This window comes from Neophocaena asiaeorientalis, unplaced genomic scaffold, assembly GCF_003031525.2.
Source record: "Neophocaena asiaeorientalis asiaeorientalis breed wild unplaced genomic scaffold, Neophocaena_asiaeorientalis_V1.1 scaffold67, whole genome shotgun sequence".
Taxonomy (NCBI): Eukaryota; Metazoa; Chordata; class Mammalia; order Artiodactyla; family Phocoenidae; genus Neophocaena; species Neophocaena asiaeorientalis.
This window is the reverse complement of record NW_020173731.1, coordinates 11,606,480-11,625,615: the sequence shown is the minus strand read 5'-3', so window position 1 is coordinate 11,625,615 and position 19,136 is coordinate 11,606,480. Positions and strand designations below refer to the sequence as shown.

At 52.6% G+C, this 19,136-nt stretch overlaps 1 protein-coding gene across 5 annotated transcripts in view; it reads left to right on the top strand.

The window, feature by feature from the left end:
- Positions 1-1,333, top strand: part of NFASC (neurofascin) — a 70,240-nt gene extending 68,907 nt beyond the window's left edge. For all 5 annotated transcript variants that reach the window (XM_024751008.1, XM_024751006.1, XM_024751007.1 and 2 more), the window contains one exon: positions 1,102-1,333. In XM_024751008.1, the coding sequence (XP_024606776.1) occupies positions 1,102-1,333 (232 nt within the window). The remainder of the gene's footprint in view (positions 1-1,101) is intronic.
- The last annotated feature ends 17,803 nt before the right edge of the window (positions 1,334-19,136 follow it).

The window sequence follows — 19,136 nt, the reverse complement described above, 5'->3', positions numbered from 1 at the left end:
GGGTGGGGGGTGTCTGCTCAGACCGCCTGGCACCGCTGTGGTCGTGCCTGCCGGGACCCAGATGCCCACTGCTGGTCCGGCTGCCCCCTGCCGGGACCTCGTCTCTCCTCTGAAGTGCAGCCAGCAGCACCTGGTCCCCGCCTCTGAGCCTAGAAGAGCCAGGGGAAGGGATGTGGTGCTTGAGCAGATGCCGGCCCCCTCGGGGTATCTCACTTCCTGGGGGCACAGCAGGCACCCCAGTGGGTAGATGCCACTTTAACTACCAGCTCTCCTTGCATGAGAGGAGCTTAAGGGCAGGACCTGGGGCCTCAGAGGGGGGCTAAGCTGGATCCTCTGAGCCTTGCTGGTTTTGTCTCAAGTTGCTGGCCCCTCCTATCTCATTTGCATGTCCCTCCCTCCTCCCTCCATCACTTGCTAGCCCTGAAACAACAGCATCTGTCTGTGGATAAACCAGAGCTGAGAGGAACACCACCAAGACAAAGAAGGGGAAAGGCAGGGAGAGGTTTGTCCCTTTAAGGCCCAGACCCTTGCTTTTTGTCAAGAGCAGAGTCTTTCCGGAGACAGTCACAGATCACAGACAGTCAAAGCTAGTTGAACCCTCTTGATGGAGGAACTAAGGCCCAGTAAGAAGGAAGGGCTTTCCCAAGGCTGCAGAACCACACAGTGACACACATGGGACCAGAACTCCAAGTCCTTGACTCCCCTTCTTTGACCCTTCCTGTCCCCCTGGTCTACAAGCGGCTGGCTCTGCCTCACCATGGGGTGGCGTCCTCTGCCCGCTTCCATCCCGGAGAGTCACCCAGCTTCCCAGAGAGGACCCCAGACCCAGCGTCCAGGAGTGTGGGTCCATCCCAGCTCTGCACCAGCTTGCCCCTCGCCTGGGAGACGATGCTGCCCTCTCTAGGCCTCAGCTTCCCTTCTGCAGAACTGGCCGGACGAGGAGGGGAGTGAGGGCTGATCTGGGTCATCCCTGAGGTCCCGTCCTCTCTGAGCTGTGTGGTACGCATGCCTGGCAAGAGGCTGGAGGCCTTCCTCCGCCTGGCCTGGGTTTGGGCTGCGCTGGGTGGGCAAGCCCTGACTCTCTGTCCTCTCTCCATCCAGTGACGAGGACAACAAGCCCTTGCAGGGCAGCCAGACGTCCCTGGATGGCACCATCAAGCAGCAGGAGAGTGATGACAGCCTGGTGGACTATGGCGAGGGCGGCGAGGGACAGTTCAATGAGGATGGCTCCTTCATCGGCCAGTACACAGTCAAAAAGGACAAGGAAGAGACAGAGGGCAACGAAAGCTCAGAGGCCACATCTCCTGTCAACGCCATCTATTCTCTGGCCTAACAGAGCCCCCCAGGCACAGCCACTACCTTGCAAGTAGAAGGAGGGGAGAGGGGGAGACGAGCCACTGCAGACCTACCACAAAGCCGCCACCACCTTCAGGGACAAGGGTACAACATGGGAGTCTGCCAAGCTGTGAGGACCAGTGACCACCCAGCCAACCGCAAGCCCCCTCCCGATGACCCCCCCGGGGTGCCACCGGAGGGCGAGCTGGAGCCATGGCTAAGCTCAGCTGGAGGGAGCCCAGGTCCCTTGCTCAGCCTCACAGCCACCCCCAGCCTCTACCCACACTGCCTGCCCTTGACCTCAACACACACACTCACCAGTTTCTGTTGGTTACGGTACTTAACTCATTGTCTTTATTTTTGCTTTGTGGGTCTTCTCCTCCAGACCCAACATCTCCATTTTCTTTTCCTTTTGAAGAAATGTCCCTGGAAAAAAAGAAAGAATAGGTGGATTCTCCACCAGGAAACTTCAGAGATAGATAGGCAAAAAAAGGATTGATCCGTAAACGAACACATAGAAAAGCTATAGTATTCAAACCGCAGCTGGGCCAACGTATTTCCGAAGGATGCCTTTCTCGCCAGATGCCTCCCCTGGCCCCCAACCCATCCACCTCAGCCTTGTCAGTTGCTGAGCTGGGCTTGGCTCCTTTCTGGAAAATGACAGTATTTTTGGCAGGGAGAGGGTAAGCAGGCCTCCTTGCCTTGCTCTGGTGCAGTTGGGAGGTGGGCTTACCTCTTGCTCCTGGCTCTTACCCTGCCCCTGCCTCTGGAGTGTCTGAGACGAAAGCTGCAATGACTGAAGGAGTTTAAGGAACAGGAGCGGGAAGGACTTCAGCTCCAGTGACTGTGTACCTCAAGCAGAGGAAAACCAGGCGTCCGTCCCTAGGGAGCTTTGCCCACCTCGAGAGAGAAGGAAAGGGCTAGGTTTGGACTTCCTGCCTCCCCATCAGTGAAACTCAGGATGTGGGAGAGAGGACCACACCCACTGCATCCAGAGTAGAGGGTGCCTCCCACCTGGTCGGGGTCTGTGCTGCTGCCCTCCAGGAGATGGACCCCTGCGATGTGAAGGCTGTGCCGGTGTGCTTGGGGGTGGAAAGCACTGCTCCCCCTTTCGTCTCTAGCAGATGGCAGCTCCTGTATGATGTTGAAACTGGTGTTTTATGGCGTGTGGATGGGGCCCTGCTGCCCCCAAGACTGAGCCGGTGTGTCCTTTCCTTAGGGTATTTACCTATCAGGAGCCCCTCCCCGCCCCCCCCAACAGTGCTGTAAAGCCTGGCCTGGGAGTGCTCTTCATATGCCTTATGCAGCTCTGACCTGTCCCTGCAGTTCCCAGGTTCCCAGCCCCTCCCTGCAAGCCTTGAAGCCTCCAGTGACATCAGTCTCAAGGAGAATGGGGCGGCCTATGCAAGCATCACAGCAGAACCAGAAGCAGCCACTCAAAGTGTGTCCTGCAGCCCGTTGCCCCAGATGGAGACACTCGCAGACCTGCAGTTCTCTGAGACCCAAGGCACTGCCTTCACGCTCCCCACCTACTCCATTTTGAAACCAAAGGTACCTAGCCTCAGAGAGAGAAAGAGAGAGAGATCTAGAGCCTAAGAGTAACCCTTCAGCTGTTGCTGCAGCTAAAGTCGGTTTCAGGAGGGTGAAGCTGACCCCCAGTAGTGGACCACCTGCCACAGACACAGCCTCTGATTGGAGCCTCCAGCTTCTTGCCAGGCGACCTGGGCAGGAGCAAGGCTGTGTCCTTCAGAGACATTCTTAAAGCATCGTTTGCCACATGTTTAAGCCGCAAAGGTATTAGCAATGCCTGCATCACTTAATAATCAGTCAGTTGAAGGTCAAGCCCATAGGCACACCTACTCTGTCTGCAGGTGAGAAAATGTAGCCCAGAGCTGAGCCAGTTATGTTGTCTGAACCCGAGTGAGTAACTGTCCTTTGGTCCAAGCCGTAGCCAGGTGTGCTGCCCGGAAGCCTGGGGGGAAGCGCTCTCTTGATGAAGGGGGACAGGGCGAATAGTAGGGGACTAGGGAGCCAGCTCAGGGGTCCCCTCCCCTGCCTTTCCTCCTCCACCTGCCTGGATACTGCTGGGCATTCCTGTAGCCTAGGGAATGTCAGGGAAGTGTGCCTGTGAGCTGAATTAAAGGACCGGCCTTTCCAGAAAACACTCTGGATCTGAGCAGAGCAGTCAGCCTCTCAGGCCCTCATTCCATATTGCACAGGACGCACTAGTAAACTCATTGCACTGGAAGTAAGCTCTTTGGGCAGGATGGACCGTAAGATGTCACACCCGTCCCTCTGCCTCAGGAAAGTCCTCCACACAACTGATGATGGGGGAAGGGCTGACAGTCGTGGAACTGAGTCTTGGGACAGAGTGGCATTGGTTGGCATTGGTTGGCACTGAGTGCTTAAGCCGCCAGTGGCTCCAGGCTCAAAGGGAAGAGCTTTGGAGCGGGAACTTGGTCCTGAAGACTGGTCAAGACAGGGGCAGTCCTGCTGCCTGAGCCTCTCTTCTCTGCCCCTTGGGCCAAGTTGCTGAACTTGTCTGTATTTTGGTGCCTCTGTCTCCCCTAGTCAGTCCCTCCTTTGAAAACCTGTCCCCACGGAGGGTCATGGGCCCAGCTAAAGGAGCGGGGAGGCCAGTGTCTGGGGAGGGCACCACTGCGGGGCTGGGGGACAGCTGCCTCTCACCTTGCCTGGGTCGTTGTGAATGGGACCCTTCTTTCCTTACCTTGCTTTTGGGGAGATGGTTGAGTTTCAGCTGAAAAGTAGCCACTTCCCTCGTCCGTTGCCTTCGCCCTGAGGGGTCAGAGGCATTTGGTCTACCCCCTTCCTGGCAGGTCCCAAGGTCTCAGTCCCAAGGTCCGAGAGGCTGCTGGTGCCAGTATTAATCACCCTGCAAGGGGACCACTGCCTGGGCCCAGACAGTGCTTTCACGGTTTCCGTGCACACAGTTAGCCCTGGAAAAGGGGTGGGAACAGACCCACAGATACCTGTGGCTTTTCCAGCCGCTGGACTGCCTCCCTGCACACAGCCGGCAGCCACACCGGCACACTCACAGCAGACCTAGTGGCAGGCGCCTTTGCAGGGCGGCACTTTCGGGGGAGCAATCCAGATTACGACCGTGTCTTGAAGAGGATGAGTCCATAGCCAGGCCCGCTGCAGATGAAACGTGAAGGGCTGTGTGGGGTGCCGTGCACAACTCAGGGCAGGGGAAGGAGGCTGCCCAGGCTGGGCCCCACTTGGGCAATTCTTGGAGGCAAAACCAAGAGAGACAGAGTCTGATCCGAAGGAGAGCGAATCTTCCCCAGGAACAGCACAGGCAGCAGCTTTTTAAGGCTCCTGGGGCTCCTCTTTGCAGCATCAGAGCCAAGTCACAGAGCATCCCAAACAGCCTGTGTGACGAGAGCCGTGGGGATTTCACACACCCTTGCCTCAGTCTTTGCAAGGCTGCTCCACTAACACGCTGAAAAGGCGAGGCTTCCTGGGCTCTCAGCTGGTGGGGCGGGTGTCAGGAATCACTTCTCAGCGGGAGGGCACAGAGCACACTCCCCGCCCGTGATACCTCGGTCACCACTGCACCAGCCCCTGCCACACACACACAAGCCTGTGTTGTAATTCGTTCCACCCAGCTAGGTCCACTGGAAAGAAATCACCCTGTGGATCCGAGTTGATCTTTACATGGTGGCTTAAGAGTAGCATATAGGGAGATCCCTGATTAAAACAGAAAATCAGAGGAGTCCAACGAATGAAACAAAGAGCTTGAAATGTCAGGAGGACACTCAGTGCCCCGGGCAGAGCCCAAATCCTGGGCAGCCCCTCCTTGAAACCCGGCAGGGGCCACCCCATGGGAGTTCAAGCCAACATTGTGGCTGTCCCCAGCCTGCCCAGCCCAAGCCAGGGCAGTGCCCTTTCCTTCCCTCCCCTACTAAGAACGGGTTCTGAGAAGGAACAGAGGGAAAGGAGGACAGCTGTCCAGGGAAGCCACCAGACCCCACCACCCAGTATCTCAAGCCACACCCAAAACCAGTGCCCCTCTAGCAGTACATTAGTATTAAATGGATGTTTTGTAACGATAAGGATGGAAGTGAAATAGGTACAAAGCTGTCTAGCTTAAGACAGGATCAGACCTCAGCACGCAGAAGGATCACAGAGCTGATCTGATTGAAAGTACTCATCGTAAGCTAAAATCCAGGGAGGTAAAGGGACTTGCCCAAGGTCACACAGCTAGTAAATCAAGGTGAGGTAGGGCTTGAGCTCAGGCCTTCTGACTCCTTGTTCAGTGTTCTTTCATCTCACTGCAGCTGCCGCCTTGGGAGCAGTGGTGTTACTTAAGATCTGGCCTGCTGGTTCACTGTCTCCCACGTCTCTTTCCACGTCTCCCACATCCCCATACACCTCCACAGATGAAATCAGCGGATTTTTCTGAGTCCCAGCTCAGCCAGTCTGTGCCAGCCTGTGGTGAACCAGCCGTGCTGTTCAGGGGAGACCCAAACCAGGAGAAGAGAGTGACGAGCTGATTGGTGTTTGCCACCATGAAGCCTAGCGTATCCCCTAGGGTGGTGTCTCTCGCTTCGTAATGCATCACGCCCCCAGCATACTGTGTCCCTCGGAAGAGCGACGGCCGCAGGGTGCCGAGGGGCAGCAGGGCCCATGGAAGCTCCCCCCCACCCCGGGATTTGCTGGGCTGGAGGTCAGCACGTGTAAAGACTTCAGTGAAGCAATAAATACAAAAATCTGGGAGAAGAAATCCAGAATTTTGTGCACTTCTCTGTTTCTTTTTCAAAAAGGATGCAGATCAGGTGACCCTGCCCTGCTCTCCTTTCTGATTCCCAAATTCGACGTCCTCGGTCAGTGTTGTCCCTCTGCCCAGCTCCCAGCTCTTTGCCAACCTCACATCCTCCTGCACTGAGCATCAGTTGTCTGTGGCATGGCCACCTTCTGTCCCGGTCCCACCCTCACCCATGCTGGGCCCTGGAGGACCTCTTGCCCTTCACCTCCCTTCAACACACACATTTTCCAGTTTGTTCCTTTCAGTGGGGAAATCTTTTCCGAATGTCTCCATCCCTTCCCACCTACCCACACACCCACAAATTGGTCTGATCTTTTCTTCCATTGGTTAAATATTTAACTCACCATGGCACACCTCGTTTTAACCCCTCTCACATCGTGTTCTTTCCTTTTTGCGAGTTGTTTTGCATTAACCAACGTTGTCAGTGACAGATGCATATCTGAGGGTGTCACGCTCGACCTTCAGCAGGGAAGGCTTCTGGGTCGTGAGGACCATCTAATATGTGGACTTATAAACGACTGCATGAGCAATGAAAAGGCCAAATTATTCAGAATTTTTTTTGAATCACTGTAAAAAAAAAAAACTGATTTCTTTTGTATAGAGAACACTAAACGTATAATAAAAGTTGTTCAAAATGGACTCTGGCCATGTAATTTGTTCATTTTCCCTAGTGGGTAGAAGAGGGATGTCTGGGGATTAATGACAGAAATGAATCATGGGGTTTTTCATGGGCACCAGACAGCATACCCAGAAATTCCGCGATACCAGCCCCCATCTTGAAGTTGGTCTTATCTTGGAAAATTCAGTGGCACAGTTAGTGTTTTCAAGGTAGAACGAGTGGTAGCCATGGAGACACCCCTGACTCAATGCAACGGACATGTGCTTGTGCACAGCCACCTGTTAAGAAGGGCCGTGTCGGGATGTGGGGAGAAGGAAAGGAACGTGCAGTGAAGCTCTGCCTCCTAGCCGCTCCTCCTTTGCAGCCCTGCCTGCCCTGAGATGTGAGAACACCGGCATATGCCCTGCCTTGTGCCTGACACAGAACAGACATTTCATATCGTTGAAAGGATGAATAAAACTGCTTACAACAAACCAAACCCCCCCTCTTAATAGACTCAAAGGAATCTCAATCAACAAGCGAGTAGAGAAGGGAAGGAAACAGAGAGGGCTGTGTTGGTTAGCGACACCGCTTAAGTTTCACCACGCCGCCTTTCTTGATACTTTGGCCTGTCGTGCACATTGCCCCTGAGGAGTGGCTGAAGACCGTCACCCAGGCAGCGTGAGGATGCAATGTAAGCCCCCTCCCTTTCCTCAGGTTAGTGTGGGGAGTAGAGTGGTTCTGCTCGTGTAGAAAGATAACTAGTGGCTTGTAGGCAGTAATGGGAAATAAGGGCAAAAAGATTCCCCTGCAAACGTAGACCCAAATCTCTCGGACAAAGAACTGCAAAGTAACTATCCAAGCCACCTGTGTTTATTCTTCCTTCAGAAAACATCATTGACTTGAGGGGTTATTGCTTCATTAGATTAAAATAAGACCTTATTTCCAGGTCTGGCTCCTGAATAACTCGTTGGGTTTATCACACACCACCTCTGAACCTCCCTATTCACTTACTGGAATATGAGAAAGACCTCATCATTCTCAAGTTCACAGATTGTCTCAGAAATTTGCTCCTTGTGTCCACTTGCACTGCCCCTCCATTAGTCCAAGGCCTCATCCTGAATTGACAGTGTCCTTGCCTCCTGTGTTGCCTACTCCCCCTTGAAACTGTAGCCAAAAGGGTCTTCTAAAATACAAATCTGATCATGTCACTCCTTGACTGGAAAACTTCAAGTTTGCTACAATAACCTTTGCTATAATAACCTTGTTTGCTATAATAGGATAAAATCTAAACTCCATGGTTTGACATGTTAGACCTTACATCTGCAGCCTCATTTTTTTTTTTTTTTTTTTTACTACTCCTCACATATACCCTAAATTCTAGCCATTTCAAGCTATTTCCAGCTCCCTTGACATGCAATGGTTTCTCAGACTCCTCAACTTCGGAAATTCAATTGAGCTCAAAAAGCACCTATTAATAACCTACTCTGGGCCAATTAATGACATAAAGTAAGTAGGATAGAATTCCAGTCCTCAGGAAATTCAGACTGTCATGGGCGACAGTCAGGTAACAAAAGCAATGTGATAGTGTCCAGGACAGCATACTGTGGGTTCAACAAATGAATTATGGCCCAAAGGTGAGTCCGCTTGGAATATTCTCCTCTCAACCTTCCAGAACCCCCTCCCTCTGGATAATTCATAATCCCTGGAGTTGATGCTCACAACCAAGACTTGTAAGTCCTGATTCCAGGCTCTCATACCTCTGTAATCACCTTTCTCCTTACAGATCATCTCTCTGGGCTCCTGGAAGGCAGGCTGTGGCCTCCGTGCTGGGTCACACACCTTTAACAGGAAGTGCAGGTGACACTGTCTCAGGAAGTCCTCCCTGATCCTGATATGACCACACAAGTACACACGTACACACACACACACACACACACACACACACACACACACATCAGCACGGTCTGGTTGAGATCCCCTCGCTATGCCCCCAGAACACCTATTTTCTATCTCTCACTGGGGCTTGTCATATGACATTTATTGTCTGTTTCTTTCACTAAATTGTGACCATCCTAAGTGTAAGAGACCATTTTTTCACCTCTATCCACAGGCCAGTCTGGCACAGAGCAAGGACAAAATGAAAGAATATGAGTGAATAAGTGGATGAATGAATGACAGAGACAGCTTCTGGCTTTGAAGGAAAGAAGTGGCCAGGTGAATTCGAGACTTTTGTGTCATCCTCTTTGGATATTTGGATTTTGGACTTGGATATGACATTTGGGGGGCCCACTGGCCCATTTTTAGAGCAGGAGCCCTCTCTCAAGGGGACAGAAGTGGAGAGATGAAGCGACCACCTTATTCGAAGAACATGGACCTCAATTTAACTGAGGCCAAACAAAGAGAGGCCCGCCTCCCTTCAGAGCCCTGGGAAACCCCAGAATATCTGTCATCCCTCATCCCTGTCTTCTGAAGGCTGCGCCTCCCAGCCCATTAGAAATGCTAATCTCCAGCGTGCAGTTGGATTAACTGACCCAGTGGGAGGGGACAAGTCATCTTCCAGTCTTTATTAAGAGTGAAGGCTATACCCGCTCTTGCCCAGCTGCCCCCAAAGGGATGGAATTTGAGGATTCGTTATGGCTCCTCTCATCAAGTCAGCCTCTACTGCTCAACACCGTATTAGATGGAAGCGGGTGGGGGAGGGCCCATTTCAGCCACCCTCTCCCCACTTAATGCATCAGAGCCCATTTGTTTGATGCTGGTTCCTGCTGGAGCACGGGCCGGGCAGTGGGCCTCAGAGCAATTTGGAGCCACAGCTGCGGCTCAGCAGCCCAGCTCCCCACCCCCACTCCCACCCCCCTTTCCAGAACTTGCTGCTGACTAGCCCCAGACCCCACAATAGAGAAGCACAGCTTTGTGTAGACAGGGAACAGTCTGGCAGGGTCTACAGACAGACTCTCAGTCCTGGCTCAGGCTCCGCAGGAACTCATCTTACCCACCCTAAACAGGAACTCTGACCCCTCAGGCTCAAGTAAGAGACCACAGCAGAGGGCGAGCTGTGCCTGGAGGGCAGGAGAGTAGCTCACTCCGAAACAGACAAACAAAATTACTTAGGATATATTTAAAATCACAGTTGCCCTCTAACAGGGCTGAATCCTATTAAATGGAGGGTCCAGGATTGGTCTGGGTAGGGAGTTTGCAGATAGCAGCGAGAGAATCCTGCATAACAGAGGGGTGAGATTTGAGAACTCCGCAGCAGCCCAGGGCAAAAGGCAGCCGAGGCGCAGAGACAGGCAGAAGGAAGGTTAGAGTAGTGGTTTCCAAGTATGGTCCCTAGACCAGCAGCATAAGAATCACCAGGGGATTTATTAAAATGCAGATTCTCGGGCCCCCACCCTGATCTACCGTCTCAGAAACTCTGAAATCTGTGTTTTGACAAACCCTCTAGGTGATTCTGAGGCAGACTGAAGTTTGAGGACTCCTAGACTAGAGGGCCACAAGGAGAAGGCTGGGCACTCTGGGATGTGGCCCTACCTGGTGCCCCCAAATTGTCAGTCAAATCTACCCAGTTGATGAGTTAGCTTCGTGTGAGTAGACGTTTTATAAAAACTAGCAAAGTTGGCGAATTCTACATCCAAAGTGACGCAGGATGAAGCAGAGACCACAGGAGGATGTAGAGGTCAGAGCACAAGACCTCAGGAATTAGCAAAAATTACGGGAGAGACTTTGACTTCCACAGACCATGGAATTGGCAGGCAACTAAGCCATTTATATGTAGATGGCAAAGAGGCAAGAGGGCACCAGCTGGTACTTGGGTCACCGTGCATTTACATTAAGTGACTTAGGAGAAGAGTAACCAATAGTGTTGACGCCGGCCAACTGTGCAAAGCAGAGGGCTGCGCACTTTGTGCAAATGTTCTCTTAACCTCACACCAGCCGCCTGAGGCAGGTAGCTTTCTATCCTGTTACTCATGAGGAAACTGTGGCTCCGCGTGGCTGGATAACTTGCCCAAGGTAGGTGACAAAGCCAGAACCAGCTGTCAGGTCCGTCTGACTCTGAAACCTCAGCTTTCACTGCCACACTTGGGTATGAATGGGCATCATTGTGAAGAATTAGCCCTGGCGACGTGCTTCAAAGGCTTCATGCCAGAGCAGCCCCTGCCAGCTCTTCACAGGACCCGGCAACGGTTTATCCCTTCCTGCTCTGCGCTGCTGTAGCAGGACATGTGGGCTCCTGACTCCACCCCAAGGGAGCCCAGGAGAGCTCAGGAGAGGGTTGGGGTGCCATGCAGCCGCTGGTCATGTGATGAGGGCCAGGGAAGCCATAGGCGCTCATCCTTCTGCAAGTCGGCCTTGAGTACCTAGAAAGAGCCAGGGCTCGGCAGACAGGGCAGTAAGGTCCTAGCTGTGTGACCTTGGGCAAGTTACCTAACCTTGCTTTCCTCAGTTTCTTCATCTATAAAACAGGGGTTATAATTGTAGCTACCTTTTAGGTTGTTGTAAGGGTCAAATTAGTTAAAATATGAAAAATGCCTGATGCATGGTAAGCACTATATAATAATTTGTTAAATTTAGATAAATGAATGAATCCCCTTCTTCTGCCTTCTAGAATGTTCACCCTGACCTTGACTCCTTCCTTCAAAAGTCCTTCCCATCCTTCCAGCCAGGCTCAAACCCCTCCTTTTATAAGTACCTTGGCCCACAGGTCTGTCTCTCTCCAAGGAGCTTCTCTTGAACTTCCTGCCTCCCCTTCCCCTTGGCCTTCAGCATAAGTGCCCAACTTGTCCCCCCTAGGCCTGGCCAGTCTACAGGCCTCTAGAGGGCACGACAGCAACTCATGACCTGGGGTCATTTCCCCTGAGATTTAGGAGCCCAATGCCCAAGCTCAGCACAGGAGAAACCACCTCTTCTAGGCCACAGGTATAAGACTCAGGGCTCCTTCCTGCTCAACACTGACACACCTCTCCCCAAGGAAGGGGAGTTTGGCAAAGACCATCATTGATGCAATCAGCTCTTAGGTCCAGAGAAGCTAAAATCTGCCATCCTTCTCCCTCCCAAGGTCCAGCAACAACCTCCACGGGAAACAAAAAACAAAAGGTCCTTCTTCCTGAACCACATGGGCGTCCTTCCCAAGTTTTCCTCAGGGCTGTGCCCTGGTGTGGCTGAGGTAGTCAAGGCCACAGGCTAACTGCAGGGGAGAGAATATGGGCCGGACTGGGTGTGCACAGGGGCCACTGGGGCAGTCTTTAGTTGTCAGGGTCCTTGGAGTCACCCCAGCCCCTCTCAGTTATGTGCATGCAGCTTGGACCCACAGGATGTGAGGGCTGGTGTGAGCCCTGGTCCATCCCCTCATCCCATGGATTCCCCACATCAAACGCTAAATCCAAATTGGCTCTGCCACACACCCCCGTGAATGCCCTGCCCTTGCCTTCCACATTAGCTGAGGCCTCCTTGGGGAAAGGAGGCTCACATTTCAAATTATGGCCAACCAGACTGCATTTGAAAAGGCTGAAGGTTTTTCGAGGGGAGAAAAAGAAAAAATATATATATACATACACAAACATAAGTAGACTCATTCTAAAGACAGGTAGAAATAGTTTGGGATTTTTAGCTGCCCTAGATTCCCCCTGGCCCTCTATCTCCCACCAAAGCAGACAGCTGGAAGCTGTGCTGAGTTTGGGAAAGTTGGGGGCAGAAGAGACAATATGATAATTCTCAGGAAACTCGTCTTATCCTAAACTGAGGAATATGTAGGTATAACTTTCATTCCCAGGAGCAGGTAGGCCCCAGACCAGGGCAGAGCCTCTTTAGCCCTTTCCTCCCACCCCCAGTCCCCCCACAACATCCACCCCTTTCCATTTCTGATTGTCCAGCCCCTCTTCAGAGCTGTCAGGCACACTCTCGCGGGTCCATCAGTGGCTTTTAAGGGAGCCTCTGGCTTTCATCCTATTAGTGAGGCCGGGAGTAATTACGACTTCATTAGCCAAATAGGTTCTTGGTTCAGAGACCCCACCACCACAGAACAAAATACACACCCGCTTCCCTGCATCTGAAGTCCGTCCCCTGGGGTGCCAGCTAACAATGTAGCAGGCTCCAGGGAAACAGGGAAGGGGGAAGAAGCCAGGGACGGCTGGCCAACGGGGAGGAGGCCGGCAGCCCCCCCTCCTCCGGGGCGCATCTGTCAGCTGGCTGGCCCCCCGGAGAGATTTTTGACAAGGAAAAGGATGGCACTCCAGCAAATGAGGAGCATGACCCCTCGCATCTGTCTGCTGCCCCTTGCCCTCTGGCCCTGCTCGCCTCCCAGTCATGACTGGCCATCGGTTGATGGCCAGTTCACTTCTCCGATGGACAGACGGGCAACTGCCTCCTCTCGGGGGCTCCCTGGCCGATGCCCAGGGCCTCCAAAGACTCGGAGTCCCCAGACCCCCCACCCCCAGTCTCCCGTCTATACTTCAGCTGCTGCAGCTCCAGGAACAAGGAAGCAGAGGGTCTCCCAGGCAAGGACAAAGCTGTGCCCCAGGACCATCTGTCGGGGGACCTTTAGCCAGGTCTGGCCATCAGAGCAGGCAGGTAGGTCCCTGACACCTGAGATGGATTCCACCGCTCCCCTGTCACTTGTCTGACATCCCAGTGTTAGAAAGTTTTTTGAGGATGGATGGACCTAGAGAATATCATACTAAGTGAAGTCAGAAAGTCAGAGAAAGGCAAATATGATGTGATATCACTTATATGTGGAAGCTAAAAAATAATACAAATGAAGCTATTTACAAAACAGAAACAGACTCATAGACATAGAAAACAAACTTATGGTTACCAAAGGGGAAGGGTGGGGAGGGATAAAATCAGGAGTATGGGATTAACAGATACACCCTGCTATATATAGAAGGAGTTTTCTCTGGGTCTAAATTAGCTCCACATTGCAATTCAAACCATCCCCACTTAGGAAATTGCTTATCTTCCTTCTCTTTTCCTGTTCTTTTAATAGGTTTAGAAGCATAGAGTCTAATCCTCCTCCCTCTAAGCTGGACCCAGTGAACCTGCTCTAGTCTGACCCTTCCTCAGTTACTCCCAGCCACATGGTTTTAGTCACAGTCCCCTCCCTGTCCCAGGTAAGCATCCAGGATGAGGCCACACCAGCTCCGGCCACTCCTGCTGCCCCCACTCTCTACCAGGAGAAAGTGCAGGCTCCCTGCAGACCCTCAGGCACATGCCTCTTTGTCCATGAAGCTTCCAGAGAGCGCTGGCTGCTGCTTCTGGGGGCTTTGCAAGTAACAGCTGGTGAATTCTCATTCCTGCTGAGGGCCCCTCTGTTTGGATCCTCAGCCGGCAAGACACCGTCTGCTGAGGCTGGACCCAGAGACAGGAGGATAGATGAGATGACCTCCAAACAGCCCTGCCGCTTACCAGACTCCAAGCTACATGTACCCTGGCCCTGAATCTGACCTGACCCTGTTCTGCCCCCAGGCCCGACGCTCTGCCTCAGCCCTCCCTCTCCCTAATCCCAATCCACAAGCAGCCCAGAAGCCAGGCAGGAGGACCCCTGCTCTGTGCCCTTCCAAGGAAAGGGAGTCCCCAGAGGCCAGCCCAGCTGTACACACTGCACTGCTGCTTGTGTTCCCTGAAAGCAACTGTCCTTTTGTTAATTTTGCAATTTCCCAAAGTGCCAGGAGCATCTCATCTGACAGTCACAGCATCTGTTCTTCTCACTCTCCAGAAGGCTGGGTGGGAGCAGTGCCAGCCCCTTCCCTGGGGCTCCCCCTGCCTCACGTTCCTTCTGCCAGTTTGGACACCCTGATCACCTGGTCCCCTGGGAGCACCTCCAGTTCCTCTACATCCCTGGTCCTGGCACTCCTCCCTATGACCTCAGCTGGCAGCCTCGATAACCATCTCCCCTTCTGAAACCAAGTTCACTTGCCCAAGCAGGTAGGCACCTGTCTTGTTCCTTAGGGGGCTATAGGGGAAAAGGCGATTCTTTCATTGGAGGCCCACCCAGGCCCCTAACAGGTACAGGAGACTCAGGGGGCCAAGAAGAAAGCTGGCCTGCCCACTGCCCCCTTCCCTATACACACGGTCCTTGGACTGCTCAGTTCCAGGGCAGTGGAAGTTCTGGCTGGGCCCTCAATCCAGAAGACCTACCAGGACTCTGGCCTGCCCTGTCCTGAGCTTCTGCACAGGGTTCCCAACCACGGCACGGCTGACGTTTGGGGCTAGGTAATTCTTAGTTGTGTGGCTGCCCAATGCTTAATAGGCTACTGAGCAGCATCCCTGACCTCTACCCCCTAGATGCCTAACACACATTCCACCCCCCACACACACACCCGTCGTGATAATGAAAACTATCTCCAGACATCGCCAAATGTCCCCTGGTTGAGAACCACTGAGCTAAGGCAAGAAAGAAAACTGACACCTGAACATCAGTGACTGACACCCCCCATGTTTCTGACTCCCAGGCTCCAACTGACAAAGGGATGGCTCAAACTAGGCACTGGCAAACATTTTCTGTTAAGGGCCAGATAGTAAATAATTTCAGCTTTGCAGACCATACAGCCCTCTGTGGCAACTATTCCACTGTCAGTGCAGCATGAAAGTGGCCAGAAATACACAGATGAACAAGTGTGACTGTGTTCCAATAAATCTTTACTTACGAACGTTGAAATTTGAATGTCATATTCTTTTGTCAAATGTCACAAAACTCTTTTCTTTTTTTTCCCAACTATTTGAAACTTTGAAACACACACTTAGCACTTGGACCCAAGCATCTCAGAGGGGTCACAACACCAGGACATCCAGGTTGGGGAGGGAGGTAGCCAAATGTGGCCCAGCATGGTCTCCTCTGCCCCATCCTGAACCTCGGAGTAGAATGGATGACCCACTAATCAAGCCATTTAACAAATATATATTGAGCACCAGATACTATGATGAGGGTGCAAAGGTATAAGACACAGGGTGAGACACCCCATCCCCATACAGATTAGTGAGAGGGTTGCCTATGAGGTGACAAGGACACTGAAGAGGACCACCTAGTGCCCGAGAGAGTGGGGACAGATTAGGCTTCCTGGAGGTGGGACCTCAGGGCCAATCCTTGAGAGCAAGGAGGACTTAGCCAGGTATACCTAAGGGAGAAAGAGAACCCTTCCAAACAAGGAACAACACTAAAAGAGTGAAATGAGAGAGTCCAGCCCCTTCCAAAAAGGGCAGGCAGGTCAATATGCCTTGAGTGAGCTGGGGATATGCAAGACAAGGGCTGAGCTAAAGAGGGGCCAGATGACAACAGCCCGTGTGTCACAGGAAGGAGCCTGCCATCAACCTGGAGACAAGAGAAGCTGAAGAATTTTTAGTAGGAAAGCGGCATGATCTGATTTGCATTTTAGGAAGCTCTCTCTGACTGCAGTCTGGAGGGTGAATGGGAGGGGGCAAGACTGGAAACAGAAACCCTGGGAGGACAGATGGTAAGAATTCAGGTTTCCTTGGAGGCAAAGTGGGAGGACTGAGTGGTTGGCAAGACACAGGAGTGAGGGTGAGGGAGGGAGAAGTCACAGAGGATGTGAAGGTCTGGGGGGTGCCATTCATGGGACAGGGAACCCAGGAGGAGAAGCAGGTAGACAGGGCAAAGAGGGATGTATCAACCAGGGTTCTCCCAAGAAACAAAACAAGTAGGATGTGTGCACAGGTGCATGTGTATGTACATATATACACACACATACACACACACACATACACATATGATTTATTTCAAGGGACTGACTTACATAATTGCGGGGGCTGGCAAGTCTGTTTTCTGTAGGCAAGCTGGCAGGCTGGAAACTCTGGTAAGAGCTGATGCTGCAGTTTGAGGACAGAATCTCTTCTTCCTCAGGAAAACCTCAGTTGTGCTTTTCAGGCCCTTCAACTGACTGGATGAAGCCCTCGCACATTATGGAGGGTAACCTCTTTACTTAAAGTCAACTGATGGTGGGTGTTAACCACATCTACAAAATACCTTCTCAGCAACACCTAGATCAGTGTTTGATTAGATAACTGGGTACTGTAGCCTAGCTACGTTGACACACAAAACTGAACATCACAGGGGTGGGGACAGGGGGTTCATCCCATCTAGAGATGTGAGAGGCCCATGGGCACCCAAGTGAAGACTTCTGGCTGGCCGACGCAGGTCTGAGCCCAAGGATCCTTCCAGGTCCCTGTCACTTCTCCTCCGACAGTGCCTGACTAGCCCGGATCCCCACCTCCAGGTCTGTGTCTGCTCTAGGCCTTCCACCCTCCCTGCCACCCCAAAGTGAACTTCCCAAAGCATACGTCTCAGCCTGTCTCTTGCCGGCTCAGCCCCCTCTGACCGCCCCCACTGTTCTCAGATAAAGCCCCTACAGGGCTCATAAGGCTCCTCGAGGACTGACCGCAGCCTACTCCTCCGGCCTCACTTGTTCCTTGTTCCTTTAACTCCAGACATGCTGACCAACTCCCGCCCCAAACTCTCTCACTGCTCTGCGGTGCCACCGCCGGGAACCACGCCCTCCTTGCCCCTCCCAGCGCATGCCTCATACAGCTGGCCTATCTGGTGAGCTCAGAGCTTTCCTTCAGGACTCAATTAAAATGTTTTCTCTGTTCCTAAGCCTCACTAGGCCAAGGCAGGTGAGGCTTGTGCAAGCCTGGATTACAGCACTCACCTGAATGTGTTTTGATTATTTTTCCTGTCATCTCACCATTACACTGTGAGCTCAAGGGTTCATACTACGTCTTATTCTCCTCCGTGTCCCCAGCACTCAGTACGGTGCTTGGTACAAGAGGTACTCGATATTTGCTTGTTAAACGGATGGATGGATGAAAGGACGGATGTGGCTGGGTGCGTGGATACAACAGTTTTCTAACAACTTCTGGCTATCACTCACTGGGCACTTCTCTTGTTCCAGGCACTGTGCTATAGGAACTTTAATTCCAGAATCAGTCCAGGTTCTTGGTTGCAGGAAGCAGAAACAGACTTTGGCCGTCATAAGCAAAAAGGAAATTCACCAGAAGGTTATCAGATGGATCACAGAATCAGAGGAGGCTACGGAAGCCAACTCATAAACGGGCAGAAACTGAGGGAGGCTAGCCAGCAGAGACACATGCAGGTCACATCTCAGAAACAGCCTGATCAGGGTGCCACCGCTGGCGTCGCCCACACTGGACACTCCCTCCAAGGGTGCCAGAAGCTTGAGATTCCCACTGCCCCCTCCACTGCTGTGCAACGTGTGTACCTCACCTCGTGTGATCCACACAGCCCTTTGAGGCAGGTAATCTCACCTCCATTTTACAGACGAGGAAACTGAGACTTAGAGAAGCCTAAGGTCGCCAGCCAATCAATAGAGTGTGGGGGGGGGGGTTGGAATCAATAGCTGTCAGATGCCAAAGCCCACTGTCGTCCACTCCGCTCTGCACTGTCTCCTTCAAGGAGCATCACGCACCGTTCTTATATAAATGCAGTTCCCTGGACGGTGCTACACAGCAGCCCTGAAATTCCAACGTGCTAGCTTTTTTGTAACTATATAGGTGGGGTATGTTTTTGGCCCTGACAACGTCAGCACAAGAAGGCTGAGTAGGGCTTCCCTGGTGGCGCAGTGGTTAAGAATCCACCTGCCAATGCAGGGGACACGGGTTTGAGCCCTGGTCTGGGAAGATCCCACATGCCGCGGAGCAGCTAAGCCCGTGTGCCACAACTACTGAAGCCCGCGCGCCTAGAGCCTGTGCTCTGCAACAAGAGAAGCCACGACATTGAGAAGCCCGCGCACAGCAACGAAGACCCAACGCAGCCAAAAATAAATAAATAAAAATAAACAAATTTAAAAAAAAAAAAAAAAGAAGGCTGAGTAGAGAGAGGATCTGTGCCCTGACGTGAGCTGATTGAAGCTGTTTCCAGGAGGTTATACATCAGCCATCCAGGGATGCTAGAAAACAGGGGCCTGGCCTGAGGCTCAGGGAGGCCTGCAGAATCTGGCCAAGGACTCCTAGTGTCCTCACCTGTCCCTTCCGGCTCCCGTGTTCCCAGGCTGCACATTAGCCACCCAGGGCAGGCTTATGACAAGAACACTCAGAGGCCCCTGCTCAGCAGCCCCGCCATATCCGGGGTCACAATTTGGCTTTGCCAGAAGATTCCCCCACCAAGCATGTCCTCCTCAGACCCAGATGTCCTGGAGAGGCAGGGAACCCAAGCACCCAATCCTAGTCCCAGCTGCACCTCCACCACTCTGTGACCTTGGCCCAACCTTTCTGGGCTTCAGTTTCCCTATGACTCAATCCTTCCCCTGCTGCCCCTGCCCTCCCACCCTCCCACCTCCCACACTGGCCAAATTGTTCATAAAAAAACATCTCAGGTTCTCTGAGCTCTTCGGAGAGACCACATAAAGGCAGGGCATTATTAGCACCGTTACTATTAAATATTAA